We start from the raw sequence: 14,387 nt of genomic DNA, 5'->3' as shown, positions 1-14,387 counted from the left end.
CTCTATATTTTTACTTCCATTACACTTTGTGTTTTTAAAATTATATCAATTATCTCTATATTTTTACTTCCATTACACTATTAGACCCTTCTATCCAATTTTTGCTCCGTTGAGTCAACAATAAAATACAAAGATCAAAAGGGAATTGTTAAAATTTTATACCAAACAAAATACAATTCAGTCAATATAGTTTGACAAATACATCTAGTTTTATAACTAAACGGAAAAAACTTATAAGCCGATGCGAATAAACTTTAAAGTTAGTCTATAACCGGACTGTAATTTTCCCAAAGAAAATGATTCCGATGCTCTGTGAACATAGGTCATAATACAGCAACGGTACGATGTGTGCAAAACTCTCAAGTGAAGAGAGTTTTGTTGACATTTCTGCAGCATTAAGATCTGGCTATCCCTGTGGGCATAGAAAAAACAGTTTGGGCAATAGAGGGCAATGCCATACCTAGCATTGGCGAAAGTATGCCATTTCTAGGAACTTCACGCTGCTGGTACACTAATTTTCAAGCTCTTCTAACAGTAAATAATCAGAAAACCAGTAAATCTCATGAAAAGAATGTCCATAATCCATTGCTAAAACTTCTTTACTATCAGAGTTGCTGCAATATTGAAAAACAAAACAAAGTTATGGAACACATAAATTCCTCAAGGATTGATTTGTCCACGCTCCCAATCAGTTTAGGAGTCACACTGCTATGAAGGCACAAACATTTCAACATCGAATCATTGAGGTTCTGAAACTGGATATTATAAAATACATCATCATCCCAATAACACCATCATAGATTATTTAAGATCTCAACTATGGGGCTGATGATTTTCACTCTTCCATTGCATCACCTCCTTCAATCACTACCTCTCTGTCCTTCAATGGTGTAATCTTTGTTAGAAGGACCTCTGCAAACAAAAATGAATAATTACAAAAAATATTAAACAACTTATCACTAAGTAGAAGCTAATAAATAAAGATCATCTAGCTTGATAAGATCACAATAACATTTCAACACTGGGATCTCAAAAATTGTTGTTCTATTGATTAGTTCATACAATTTATGTAACATGGCATCTACAAAACTACAATGATATGTCCTAAAAGGCATCAATCATTCTTACAGTGTTTGGATAACTTGCAAAACGAATTTCATTAAAAAAATTCATTTAATTTTTATATTTGGATTAACCATAGAATTAAGTATGAATATGAAATTTACTAGTTTGTACTAGAATTCATTAGCTTTAGTAGCTAGACCCTCATTAAGTTTATAGTTCATTTGTAAATCTTACCAATCTTGGTAGAATTTGGTTCAAGCATAACCAATTTTATAGAATTAAAAATGTAAGATGCTAAATGAATTTTCAATTATACAAAACAAGTTCATTAAGAGATAAACGACGCCTGCTATCCCAATAACTTCTTCCTCTTCCTTAATCAACTGAAGAGTTGACTATATTAGTAGTTTATTAGACAATTCCCTCAAAAACCCTACCATCTCTCAAAAGCAAATTTCATAATTAGATGCTAGAAGTTGTAGTGGAGAATAAATAGAAGCATATTCATAAGAACAGGAAAATTGTTTGTCACTGACCAGTCTTCTTTGGAAAAGTATATCCTTTTGCACTGACATAGGTACGTGGATTTGGTAACAAGTGGTTCCTCAGGTACTCTTTGTGTCCCTGTCTCAGCACACATTACAAGGGTTTAGAAATCAATATGAGGTTAATTTGTATTTTGACAGGATAAGTGGTTAACTACATACCTTCGTTATAACACAGACATCAACATTGCTTCCACTTCCCAAGTCATTGAATACGCCAGAGCATATTGCTTCAGTTACAAGCTTTATACCTTCATCCCTCTACAAAAATAATCAACCGGGATTGAGTAGGAAAAGAAAGAATGCAAGCAATCATTTTTTTCCCTTTTTCATGTTTTTTGTAACAGTAATTTAAGCAATGCAGCCAATCATTCAACAAATAAAGAGGTCATACATTGAACTCCTTGCGTCTTTGGATGTTAATTAGTTACAAACTACTTAAGATCATTATTTCTTGACACCATAGCATCAAAAACACTATCGCGCACTAACTTACATTCAAGCCTTCTTTGTACTTCGATTCAAAAATAGCCATTGCAGCAAGAGAACCAGAACCCATTGTAGCAAATGGCAATGTATCAGTTGATCCATGCGGGTATATCTGCAAAATAAACCACCCCATTCACAGAAATCAGACTATTTTTTCAGTTTAAACCATGCTTCCTGGTACAAAAGTCCCTCCCATCACAAGAAAACTCACTGTATGTAAATGAGGACCAGTGCAATCAACCCCACCAAGCACCAAAGCAGCCTGGACATAACCTTGGTAGCTGTACAAATAATTAAGCATTTAGGATGTATGCTTGCCATAAAAATTTGTATAGCAAAAAAACACAGTTGGAAACAAGAGAAACTCACTTGAAAAGATGCTTCTTAAGAAGAGTCAGTGCTGTAACAACCCTGGACTCTCGGCCGGTATGGTAACGATGTAACTGCAGCTGTGAGCTGACCATGTCTACACAAAGGAAAACATCATAGAAACATATTAGTTTTGGTACCCAAAGAGGAAAAGCTACAAGCATCCAGCATGTTAAATTAGATTCTATAAAGAGACATCATTACAACAATAAACAACCAAATTAAATACCTGTTACTGCCTCTGTATCAGCAGCAGTTCCTGCTCCACAACAATAAATATTGGGGGCCATATAATGAATCTTCTCACAATTCTTATCACAAACTATGGGTCCCTCCGTTGCTCTAGTATCTGCCCCAAGAATGACGCCATCCTATGCAGAATACACTAAAGGGTAAATAAGAAGTCCATAAATAAAATGAATAAGGTAGATCACTGCAGAAATTTGCAAGTCCATATTACTAAGATCCTTCTTGTATCGTTGTTGTTTTTGGTTTTTGTTCTCAAATATAAACGAAAGGTCCATTATTAAAATCTATTTGTTTTTGTCATTTGGGTTTGAAGACAGAAAAACAGTTTTCACAATGAAGGAGAACCACAAAAAGTAGTTTTTACATGTTTCATCAACTCAATTTCGGAGAAACCAACTTTTGGTTCAGAAAAACAGAAACAAACAAGAGAGAGAGAGAGAGAGAGAGAGAGAGAGAGAGAGAGAGAGAGAGAGACTATAAGGTTTTGGTGATTTGCAGTATTCTCACTCAGATGTTACTTTCCTTCACGCTCACAATCTCCAGGTTTCTATATTGTCCTTTCCTTTTCATCATGGTGCAATATGAAAGAATAAACAAGTCCCTCTTGCTTTTGGCTTGAAATAGCCCCAATGTATTCTTAGATGCAATTTATGAATTATGATCTCTTGCCCTTATCCACTCTCAGAATCACCCAAGGACTCTGCAATCTGTCCCTTCTCTCTGTGTGTCTCTCTAGTATGGTTGCTCATAATTTCACTTTTTATTTTTATTTATTTTGGATTAATCCAGTAGACCAGCTGACTTAACTGTGCCATTCTGCACTCATAAGGATTGGTTAAACAAGAGTTTAAGAACTTAGTAGAAGTCTATTTCAGTGGTTTACGTTCTCCCTTTCCTACTTCTATTCACCACATTTGAGTTTCGTTCCAGTAAACTTCGAACAACATTTTTCATTTGAGAATAGTCAAGTAATAACAACTAAAATTTCACATATTTTTGCTACATTGATAATCAATTTGTTGGATCAGATAGTTTCTATCATTGAATGCTACCAAGTTTTCAAATGGAAAACCAAACAGGGACAGTTAATTGAAAATGCACAAAAATGAAATTAGAGAACGGCAAAAAGTAATCAAATAGACTACATAACAGTACTAAGAGCAGATAATAAAAATGAGTTTTAGGTTAAAATTTTACAAAGAACATGAAAATAAATAGAGTTTCCAAGTATTGACGCACCTGAAAAACTATGCCAACAATTGTAGTTCCTGTTTTCCGATAGGAAGGAGGTTTCACTCCCTTCTTCGCCAGCATATCGTTTCTTCTACAAAGATCAAAACTGAAGCCTCCCTTTAAGGGAACATCCACTGCCGATTTCGACATTCTTTACCAATTTGAAACTGAACTTCCCTAAGAAGAAGAAAAGAAAAAAGGAAAGCATTGTCAAATCCAGAAAAATCAGTAGCTTAGAAATTGAAAATCTGAATAGCCATAAGAGATCCCACCCTAATGTTTGCTATTTACCTGTAATCGAATCAAGAAGTAGCAGATATCAGAGTGAATATTATGGTTTATGAATCGATTTCGATTTTGATTTCGATTTCAAGGTTCTTTTTGGGCTTTTGACAGTGTGTAACCTAGCGGAGAAGAAAAGAGTTGTTTGCTAAAATAGGTCTAGTTTACAAAGTATTTGCTAATTTGGTGCTTACTAGAAGGCTATTTGCCTTACTTATGTATCGGAGAAAAAATAGTTTTGTACTTAACCAAACCAAAATATACTGTTAAATAGTTAGCTTCAAATAATCTTATATTAATTGAAATTGGGATTGAATTATAATTTTAAATTTTATTAATTTCAAGAAAATTCGATAAAAAAAATTCAAATTCAATAAGTTGGAACACGAACATAATATTTAAAATGTAATTGGACTTATTGATAATTTTTCTTCTTTAGTATGAAGGAATATTATGAAAATAGTTTTTGTAGATGCATCATGCCAATGGGAATAATGCATCTTTACTTAATATTGCTCGAAAAAGAATCTTAACGTTGGTTCATATAATATCATCCAACAAAACCATAAGCATATTTGTGTTTGTTTTGTTTAATAAAAGACTTTTTTTTTTTTTTTTTCGGTAGAATCAGAAAGTTTAAATCCTTCTATACGTAAAGATTAACAATGAACATGTTATAAGTTTATAATTAATTGCTATAATTTCTAGCTTGATTACATAAGCAATTGATGTAAGAGAATGGGCATTGTGATACAGTTAATATAGATTGCTCAATGTTTTTCATTTCTACATATGTATGGCTGAATGCATAATTTTCTCCTTAAATTTTTTTTTTATTGCTATTGATACCTCTTAATTTTGCGAGGGACCACTTGTGCCTCTTAACTAGTGTCTTTGTAGCTTTTTACCCCTTGTCATGCTCGATCAGTGGAGCGTGGACGAAACCATTATATAGAGCGTAAACAGTAATCTTTCTATTTGATGTGTAAGAGACAACATTTCTCTCTTGTTCATTCTCCATTCTCATCCCCAATCTTCTATCTTTTCTCTCTCTTCGTTCTCCATTTCTCCCAAGAACATAAATAAAATCTTCTCCCGAAACAAACAAATACAAAACTAAAAATAAAAACTTTTCCAACAATCTTACCTAGTAAAATCAAAACTGAAAATTTACCTTAATCCGTTACTTAAAAACTTCCGCTTCCAAATATGAAACGATAATCATGAAGTCGAGAAAAAAATTCCAAATATTTCAAGAAATAAAAATAAAAATTAGAGATTTGAAGAGCTACTGAAGTTGGAAGTTTTATTTTAGAAATAAAAATGCATGCAAACCCATTTGCGATTTTGATTTGGAGGCTGAAAAAAAAGAACCTTGAAACTATTCAATGCAAATAATTAAGTCGGAGAGAGAGGGTGAAACAATAAAGAATCTAGTTTAGAGATAAAGAGAAACTGAAGTCTGGGTTCAAAGAAGAAAGAGAGAAAATGAAAATAGCAGGAGGTGCGGGTCTTCAAATCTCTATTGCAAAGGCAACTTATTCATTTAATTTTTTCATTTTTCTCTTTCCTGTTATTTCCCGAATATGCGGAAACCAGCATGATGTCTAAACTAATGACATATCAACTGCTTATAACATATCAACGCGAGTGTAATTCACACACATGCTTCAATTTACTCAGGGATAAAAAAATTACAAAAAACATTAGTTAAGGGGTACAAGCGGTCCTTCACAAAGTTAAGGAGCACAAATAGTAATTTGAAAAAAGTTTAAGGGGGAAATTATGCATTGGGCCATATATTTATAGACACCAAGAAATCCAAAAGGTTAGTTAATCAATATTTACAATCTTGTGTGAAATTTAAGTTGGTTTGAGTATTAATTAAACGAGTTTTAAATGAGTATGAGTATCAAATTTATTAGATTTAGTCAGTTGTGTGTTTAAAACTACAAATTTTTTTAATTTATTGAAGATCCAATTGGTCAAAGTAACACTGCAGGCTATACAATAAAGATAACTTTTCCCTTGGTTCACTAAATTGGTGAAAATAATGTGGTAAAGAGTTCTCAAATTCGAGACCTCCCACTCATAACATAGATAAAAAGAGTAACCAGAGCACCACTTGATTATTGAATTTGGAAATTTAATTATATACCAAAGAGAGAATTTGATGATCATGGAATCATTTTATTTGGATTTTTACTTTATATATGTTGATGATATTATAATGAATTTGTAATTTATAAATGAATGTTATTATAAAGAATTTTTATTCATATACCGATGTTGTTAATTAAGTTGACTTAATTTTTTTTTATATTTATGAATTTAAAATTTATTTTAAATTTTTTATGATTTCGCTAATTTTATTTTATATTGAATGGTTTAGAGAGGATCCAGAGCTACTAAATATATATAAACAAAGTAAATTTTTGCAAGCATTCAATCCACGGTAATTACCCATTTAAAGCACATAGTGTTTTTTAAACGGACTTGGGACAAATGAGTTTTGGCATGGTTTTTCAAAAACAACTTTAAATTTAGTTTGGTGCATGTATGAGTTTTCAAATTGTAAATAGATTTAGTATCCATTCCACTTTCATCTCTAATCGGTTTATTTATAAACCATCCCAAATTGTTTAACTTAAATTAAAATAAATTGACATCGTGATTTTTAAAATTAATGATTTAGTTTGGTTTGGTTTAGTTTATAAATTTTCACAATCATCAACCGAATCAAACCTTGGCAGAGGGTCATGGTATAATTTTCACCCCAATTAACTTGAACATTATAAGAGGATCCTTTGCTTCTTCTTCTTCTTCTTCCTCTTTTTCTTATAACTGAATTCTCATTATACATTAAAAATAAGCGTTGATCAACTGCAACCATAATACCTTTCAACTAATTTTCAAACATTACTCCTAGGTTGCTAGGCACTAATCCATTGCCATTATCGTTCTATCGGTTCAATCTCCAGCAGCAAGCCTCGCCGGAATTCAACATAAGGGTAAGCCACCGGAAAGTCGTCTGCTTTTATCTTCCACCTATTGCAAAAGAAAAAATCATGTATATGATTATGTAGGCCAGGTTTAATTTTATGGCCTCCGACATTATCTAATAACCCATTACAACTTCTTAGGATTATGGAAATAAATTATTAATTATCCTTAGCAAAAGATTTAATAAAGTAAGATAAAATTAAACGTTACAATTATTTAGGTTCCTAAGTGGGATGCAGTCTGTTTATGGGATTAACCCAACAACTAAACATATGTAATCCATACATCTAATGATATATTATAGGGGCTAGCTGCTGAAAATTTTACCTATAACTCAGGACAAGATGATGAAGAAAAAATGCTATCTCCACTTTAGCTAGCTCAGCCCCTGGACATAGCCGGGTTCCACCACCAAACGGCATCACTTTTTTGCTCGTCGCTTTATCCTGTAATAGAATATCAATATATAAGGGTTTCAAAAGAAAAGAACACATCAGGTGTGGTCTGATCCAAGTTTTTAAAAAGTATCAAAGAATATTATAAATGAAGGTGGAGTTGAGTATGCTTACAGTCCATCTCCATGGATCAAATTCGAAAGGGTTTTGATGGAGTGATGAATCTAAATGTGTTCCTGTAAGCACAGGTAAAACTTTCCATCCTGAAGGAATTACATATTCTGCAGCAAAAAATGACAAACAATTGATCAAAATATATGGGAGCTAATTAATAATATTTTAATTAAAATAAAAAATGAAAATTATTAATTTAAATTAACCTTTGTATTTGACGTCTTGAAGAGCTTTGCGATGAACAAACTTGACAACATTCCCACATCTCATAGCTTCCGATATAACCTGCCAGTTTCAAGAATTTGTAATTTCATACCCTTAAGGAAGTATAAATAATGATAAATAAAAATTAATTATAGTAAGTTCCATGAGATTTCATGTGTATGTATAGAGAGAGAGAGCTTTTGTACATACTAAATTTGCTCCTTTGGTCTAGTCAAAAGTATATCATTCACTCTAAGACTTAGAGATTCACAAATAAGAATGTATATACGGGGTATTAATGTTATATTATGTGATTAGAGCTAATTTTGGAATCTAAACTCTAAAGCAGATACTTTTCTATATTTATAGATCTTTAACTAGTAAGATCTTTTCAAATGACTATTGAGATGAATTTAATATCCTCAAACGGTGAAGATGGCATGAAACCTTTCTCCTTCAATTAGAGGTTTAAGTCCGACTATAGATATGAAGTCTATTTTTAAAGATTTGGAAGTGAGCACTTTGCGCTTCTTAGATTTGATCGGCACAAATCCAGATTAGTCAGTCCAGAGTTTCAGATAATATTATTACGTATTTCAAAGAGAAGGGAAAAAATATATATTACATTTTGGGTGAACTCCATTTTCTGGTAATCTTCCCAATCCAAAAATTGACCATCCTCTTTTGTTTTTCTTATTGTCTCATGTTCTTTCTGTATCAAAAGAAAAAAAAAAAAAAAACCGTTAAGACAAAATCCTTTTGGCAGATATATATATATATATATATATTAAAAAAATGAAGGTGAGGAATAATTTAAAAAAGAAAGGAACAGAAAAGAACAGAAAAGAAAGGGAAAGACCTTCAAGCGTTGAAAAGCTGCTGGTGCATGTCCAAGAAAGTAAACAATTAAAGAAATAAGTGTTGAGGTTGTCTCATAGCCTCCAAGCAATATGTCCAATACAATGCTTACAATCTCTTCATCCTTTAGTTTTCTGTTAGATAAAATTACATCCAAGAAATCTCCTTTTTCTGACTTCATTACGTTTTCCTTTTCCCTTTCTTTTATAATCTCTTTCACAGTGGATGAGAGTCTTGCTCTTGCCTAAAACCCATACTCATAACAAGAAAATTATTAAACTTAATTAGAAACAAAATTATGTGGCTTAATTAGAAATTAATTAATAATTAATACCTTCACTGCTTTGGTATAAGGAGATCCAGGAAAGTCTAATGGCAAAGAAATGAAACCTTTCATGTAAGTTCGAAAATTGTCTAATATCTCCAACGCTAATGGCTCTTCTGGTTCAATGCTCAAAAGATTTTTCACCATGAGGTTTAGTGTAAACTGTGGTAATTAAAAAACAATAATTAGAGGAAGTAATTATAATTACTTTCACTAAATTAACTAATTAACTTTACCTGTCGAACTTCTTTATGAAAGGATATTTCTTTACTTTCTTTCCACGACTCCATCATTGAGATTGTAAGATCTTCTATGCAATGAAGAAAGCCAGGAGCTGACTTAGACAAACTGATGAAGCTAACAACGACACTCCTCAGCTTCTTGTGGAGGTCGCCGGTGACGAGAAGTAATGAGAACTTTCCAAGAATGCCATGCATGGCGGTAGGGTAACTGGCTTGGAATAACTTCTCTTCATTATGAAGGATAAACATGTTGAGTTCATGGTCACAAGAAACTATAGTAGGAGAACCAAATAAATGTGATTTGAAAACCTTCCCATACCTGCATAAAATAGCAAATATTGAAACTAAATCACCCAAATGAAAGCTAAGCAAGACTATTTACTAATGAATAATATATATATATATATATATATATATATATATATATATATGTATATATATTGAAATTACCTAGAGCAATGGTCTTGCAAGAAGCTGCCCATGGAGTTTGATCTATGGGGCTTGAGATAGGCAAGAGTCTCCCCACAAAGGGGCCATCCCATGCTTCCATTTGGTAAATTTTTAGGGTCTTTTCTTGTGAAAGAATTTGCAATTAGAAAAGAGGCCAAAGCTATTGCTAAAATGAGAGAGAATAATATGAAGAGGAAAAACTCTAACATGGTTGGTTGCTATAGCTATCTTAGCTTTCTATAAGGATTGGACAAGTTTTTGGTCTCCACTGATCATTTGTTTGTCTCTGCCCTTGCAAATTTATAATTCCTAAAACAAAATCTAAGTGTATATATAGCATTTAATTAATTATTTTGCCTATTTTATTATTTTGGGTTTTTAAAGCAAAAGTAAAATAATATTATTATTTTTTGGATTCTAACTTTAATGATTGTCTCTAAAGGATGCAATAGAGAAAGCAACTTCCCTTTTCTTTTACTGTTCAGGGCCTACGTATTGAAAATGCTACAAATAATTTTTTTATTCTATTAGGATTATGTAGTGTCAAAAATTAATTAATAAATTGAAATGGTAATTAAAATTGACTTGTAGCCTTCAATTATATATTTGATTTGAGTGTCGGATAATAGTTCATGGATTGAACTTGCATAGATCACATAGATCAAGTTTATAGATTCACTCATGTATTAACTAGTAAAAATATAGATTTTTTAATATTTTTTAAGTATACCATAAAAAATATGCTCATTTCAATAAAAATTTATTTTTTAATTATTTAATCTCATGCTCTACCGTTCATGTTGCCTTTCAATTCCTCAAATTTAAATATATTTTACAACAATGCTAAAATAGCTCAATTTTGAATCGGTCAAATCCACTGTGACCATTTAGAATATTCAACTTCCTAAAAATTTGAGGGAAAAATAGGAAAGTGAATTAAAATGTCAAGTTGATTATCTCTCTTCTAACTTAGATATCTACCTAACAAGGTAAGAATTAAATATTGTCCCAATTTCTTTAGAATCAAAATCTATTTATTTTGAAATATTTCGGTAAAGTATTCTCTGCCTTGGTCATCAAAATGGTGCCTTTTGTGGAAAGATATTGTATTTTTTTTCTCTTTTATTTTCTATTTTTATAATATGAAGTGAAAAGTAAAAAACAAAGGATTTTTAATTTTTGGGCAATTTTTACTTGTTTTATCAACTTTTTATATTAATAATTTATCTTTCTTCTATTGTTGTTAAATTGGTACATGAAATATGCATATTTTGCCATTATGATATGCTTGCTTTTCCATATATATATATATATACATATATATATTAATTCAAAATAAATTGGAAATCATAAAAATAAAAGCAAGATAAAAAAATGAATTGTTCAAACAACTACAATATTATAATTGACATGGATTTTTGATAAGGAAAAGTAGAATATTTATTATAATTAACAACTTTATTAATTTAGGAAAAGTTTATGAATATTTTCAATTGGGAATATTTTATATAATTGTCTTACAAAGGATTTTTCATATGCAAAGTAGAAAATTATTATAAGATCTTTATTAATTCACAATTTAATTAGGAAGTTATTTATTTAAAATATTATATATTTTCTTATTTCTAGAATATATATAATTTCTTATATAGTAATTAAGATTTTTATTTCCTAATTAAACTGTCTCAGCTTCCTTTCCTAATAGAGATAAGCATGATTTAGGAAACTGACAGTCAGAGTTTCTCATAAAATTTCACTATTTTTTTCTATAGTATAAGCTATATATACCCTATATGCATTTATGACATAAATTTTATCATCTTTATTCAAAGATCAACTGCCAGTTCAAAACTAAATTAACATGCTAAAAAGTATTTGAAATGTCCACAATTTATCTATAGATTAACAAAAATATCATTGAATATTTTAATTTTATTGGTTGAAAAATAAGCTAAATTAATTTTGATTGGTCATATTAATTTTCTATTTAAATCTAATTCTTATTGGATTAAATAAGAGATTATACCATATATGGTATATATTAAATATGGTAAGATTTTAAATATATATATAGTTAGAATATAATATCTTTAAGGATTTTAATTTATTATTAAAAAATAAAAGTAACTTAATTTTGATTGGTTATATTAATTTTTTATTTAAATCTAAATTCTATTGGATAAAATAATAAATTGTATTATATACTTAATAAAGTATAAATTATATACTTATTCAATTTTAATTGATTAATATTATAGATACGTAGTAAATTCGTTAAAAATATAATATTCTTAATTATTATTTTTTAATAAATCTTTAATTTAATTGATTATAATTATTTTTTACAAATAACTTTTTCTACAAAGAATAAATGTAATTTATTATCATTTATTAAGAAATATATTATAAGATTTATAGTTTGATATAAAATATAAAATAATAGTCTGTTTGGAATAAATGAATTCCCTAAAATTTTATAGAATTCATTTGGAAATCTAAAGTTTTGTATTTGGAATGAGAAAAAAAAATACATATTTGAATTCTACGAATTGAATTCCATTGAAATTGGGTGCGCCTAACTAATTCTATTAAAATTAATGAAATTTCCAAATGAATTTGATAAAATTAAACCATTGAAATTTTTATTAACAAAATTTCTCTCCACTACAAACTCAATTGGTTTTACTCTTCTATTTTTTTGAAAAATTCCTACTTATTTTTTTTTAATCCGGTAATCACTCACTTTATATTTTTAATTTTTTTCCTTTTTTTTTGGAAAATTCCTAGTAATGTTTTTTTAAATCTGGAAATAACTAATTTTATATTTTTACTTTTTTTCTTTTTATTTTTTTTTTGGAAAATTCCTATAATGTTTTTTTTTTTGAAATCTGGTAATAACTAAGTTTATACTTTACTTTTTTTTCTTTTTATTTTTTATTTTTGAAAATTCTAAACGATTAATAATGTTACTTCCTCCGTCCTCCGTCTCGAAAAGATAGATCATCTTTCCTTTTTGATTTGTCCTAAAATACAGTCCACTTTCCTTTGTTACATTGTACTTAATCCTTGAATTGTCTACTATATCTTATTAAATTACCTTATTTTCAATAACATTTATTAATTAGTTATTATTTCAATACTCATGTGTTATTTAAGATAGTCAGAATAGAAAAGTTATATGAATAAAATTGTCCTTTGACCATATTTCTTAATCTATTTGAAAATAAAAAGTGGACTATCTTTTTAGGGCGGAGGTAATAGTTTTTTTTAGTCTAGTAATAATATTATAAAACTATAAAAAGTGACTATCAACTATTGTTTCCAAATGCAATTGAAAACAGTAATAACCTTTTTAAATATTTTTATAGTTTCCAAATTAAATACTTAAATCAATAAGGAACAATTAAAATAATTATTAAGATGAATGTTAAACTTATATAATTAATTAATTAATTAATTAAAAATGAATTATTATATTATATACAATAAATATAATTAGTGTTTATTATTTATTTTTATTAAATTATTATATGAAGGGTATTATAAGAAATAAAGACAAATGAATTTTTATTTAAGAATTTATTCCAATTATAATTTTATAGAATTCAATTGAATTTCATATTTTAAATTACGACATATAAAACATGAGAAATTCATTTATATATGAATTCTACATTCATGATTCATTTGTTCCAAACATAATATAAAACTCACTAGAAATATATTTAAAATATAAAACTATGATATAACACGTTATATTAATAAACCATATCGTACGTTGAAAGAATTTTTTTTTTCAAAAAAAAGTAACCATAAGTTAATTATATACTCATATACTTTGGCAACAAGTAAAAAAAAAAAAAAAGAAATACCAAAATTATAAATGATGCTCCAAACAATTATTAATATATTAATTATTATAATAGTTAATACTGGTTTCTCATATTTTTAGTAATACTTTTTTCTATGACATGCATTGCATGTTATTATTGCTCATTTTTATACTTTATTTTGTATAATATTAAGTATTAATTATTTTATTTTTCAAAATTTTTATAATGTCAATGCAAGATTTCATATTGAGTTGATTTCGAAACTTAACTTATGTATTTTGAGTTTAGTTAAATGTTGTTGAATTCAGTTAATAATTCTATAAATAAATCGTGAATAAATATTCAAAGCTTTTGAAAGATAATTCTATATAAAAAGAAAAAAAAAATTTCCTTTTGGTCAAACTAAAAATTTAGATTAAAGTATGTAATCATCAAATAAGGAAATGGAGACTCACCTAACCCTTGCTTAGTCTTTTAGTCCTATCCCTCTCCCCCTCTTGTGTTGATAAGCTCTTTTAGAAAGATCATACATAAAGCCTAATTGTTTTGCTTTTCAATGTCAAACCATTTATCACTTTGTCCCTCTTTAATTGGGACATTCAATTTCTAATAATAATAATAATAATATTTCCAATCTTAAATGCCATTGGAGCACTCATTATATAAACACT

The 14,387-nt window shown here is 28.9% G+C and overlaps 2 protein-coding genes across 3 annotated transcripts; both read right to left on the bottom strand.

Annotated features, from left to right (window-relative positions):
• Positions 1-558: 558 nt before the first annotated feature.
• LOC105633649 (proteasome subunit beta type-7-B) lies at positions 559-4,400 on the bottom strand. Its single transcript, XM_012216280.4, has 9 exons — positions 4,242-4,400; positions 3,957-4,127; positions 2,698-2,839; positions 2,469-2,565; positions 2,311-2,380; positions 2,107-2,211; positions 1,773-1,871; positions 1,602-1,689; positions 559-912 (listed from the first exon to the last, which is right to left on the bottom strand). The coding sequence occupies exons 2-9, from the start codon at positions 4,098-4,100 to the stop codon at positions 836-838; spliced, it is 822 nt and encodes a 273-aa protein (XP_012071670.1). The 5' UTR covers positions 4,101-4,127; positions 4,242-4,400; the 3' UTR covers positions 559-835.
• A 2,612-nt stretch (positions 4,401-7,012) lies between these two features.
• CYP724A1 (cytochrome P450, family 724, subfamily A, polypeptide 1) lies at positions 7,013-10,168 on the bottom strand. Of its 2 annotated transcripts, XM_012217409.4 has the most exons (9): positions 9,884-10,168; positions 9,428-9,752; positions 9,201-9,353; positions 8,868-9,110; positions 8,634-8,720; positions 8,011-8,089; positions 7,805-7,911; positions 7,563-7,681; positions 7,013-7,280 (listed from the first exon to the last, which is right to left on the bottom strand). In XM_012217409.4, exons 1-9 carry the CDS (start codon positions 10,090-10,092, stop codon positions 7,187-7,189), a joined length of 1,416 nt encoding a protein of 471 aa, XP_012072799.2. In that variant the 5' UTR covers positions 10,093-10,168; the 3' UTR covers positions 7,013-7,186. The 2 variants fall into 2 exon arrangements, with proteins under 2 accessions (XP_012072799.2, XP_089572644.1); XM_089716518.1 differs by lacking the exons at positions 7,013-7,280; positions 7,563-7,681; positions 7,805-7,911 and having other exon boundaries at positions 8,006-8,089.
• Between the last annotated feature and the right edge of the window lie 4,219 nt (positions 10,169-14,387).

This window comes from Jatropha curcas, chromosome 11 (genome assembly GCF_041381405.1).
Source record: "Jatropha curcas cultivar XTBG-Jc1 chromosome 11, XTBG_Jcur_1.0, whole genome shotgun sequence".
Taxonomy (NCBI): domain Eukaryota; kingdom Viridiplantae; phylum Streptophyta; class Magnoliopsida; order Malpighiales; family Euphorbiaceae; genus Jatropha; species Jatropha curcas.
This window is presented reverse-complemented; position numbering and strand designations above follow the sequence as displayed.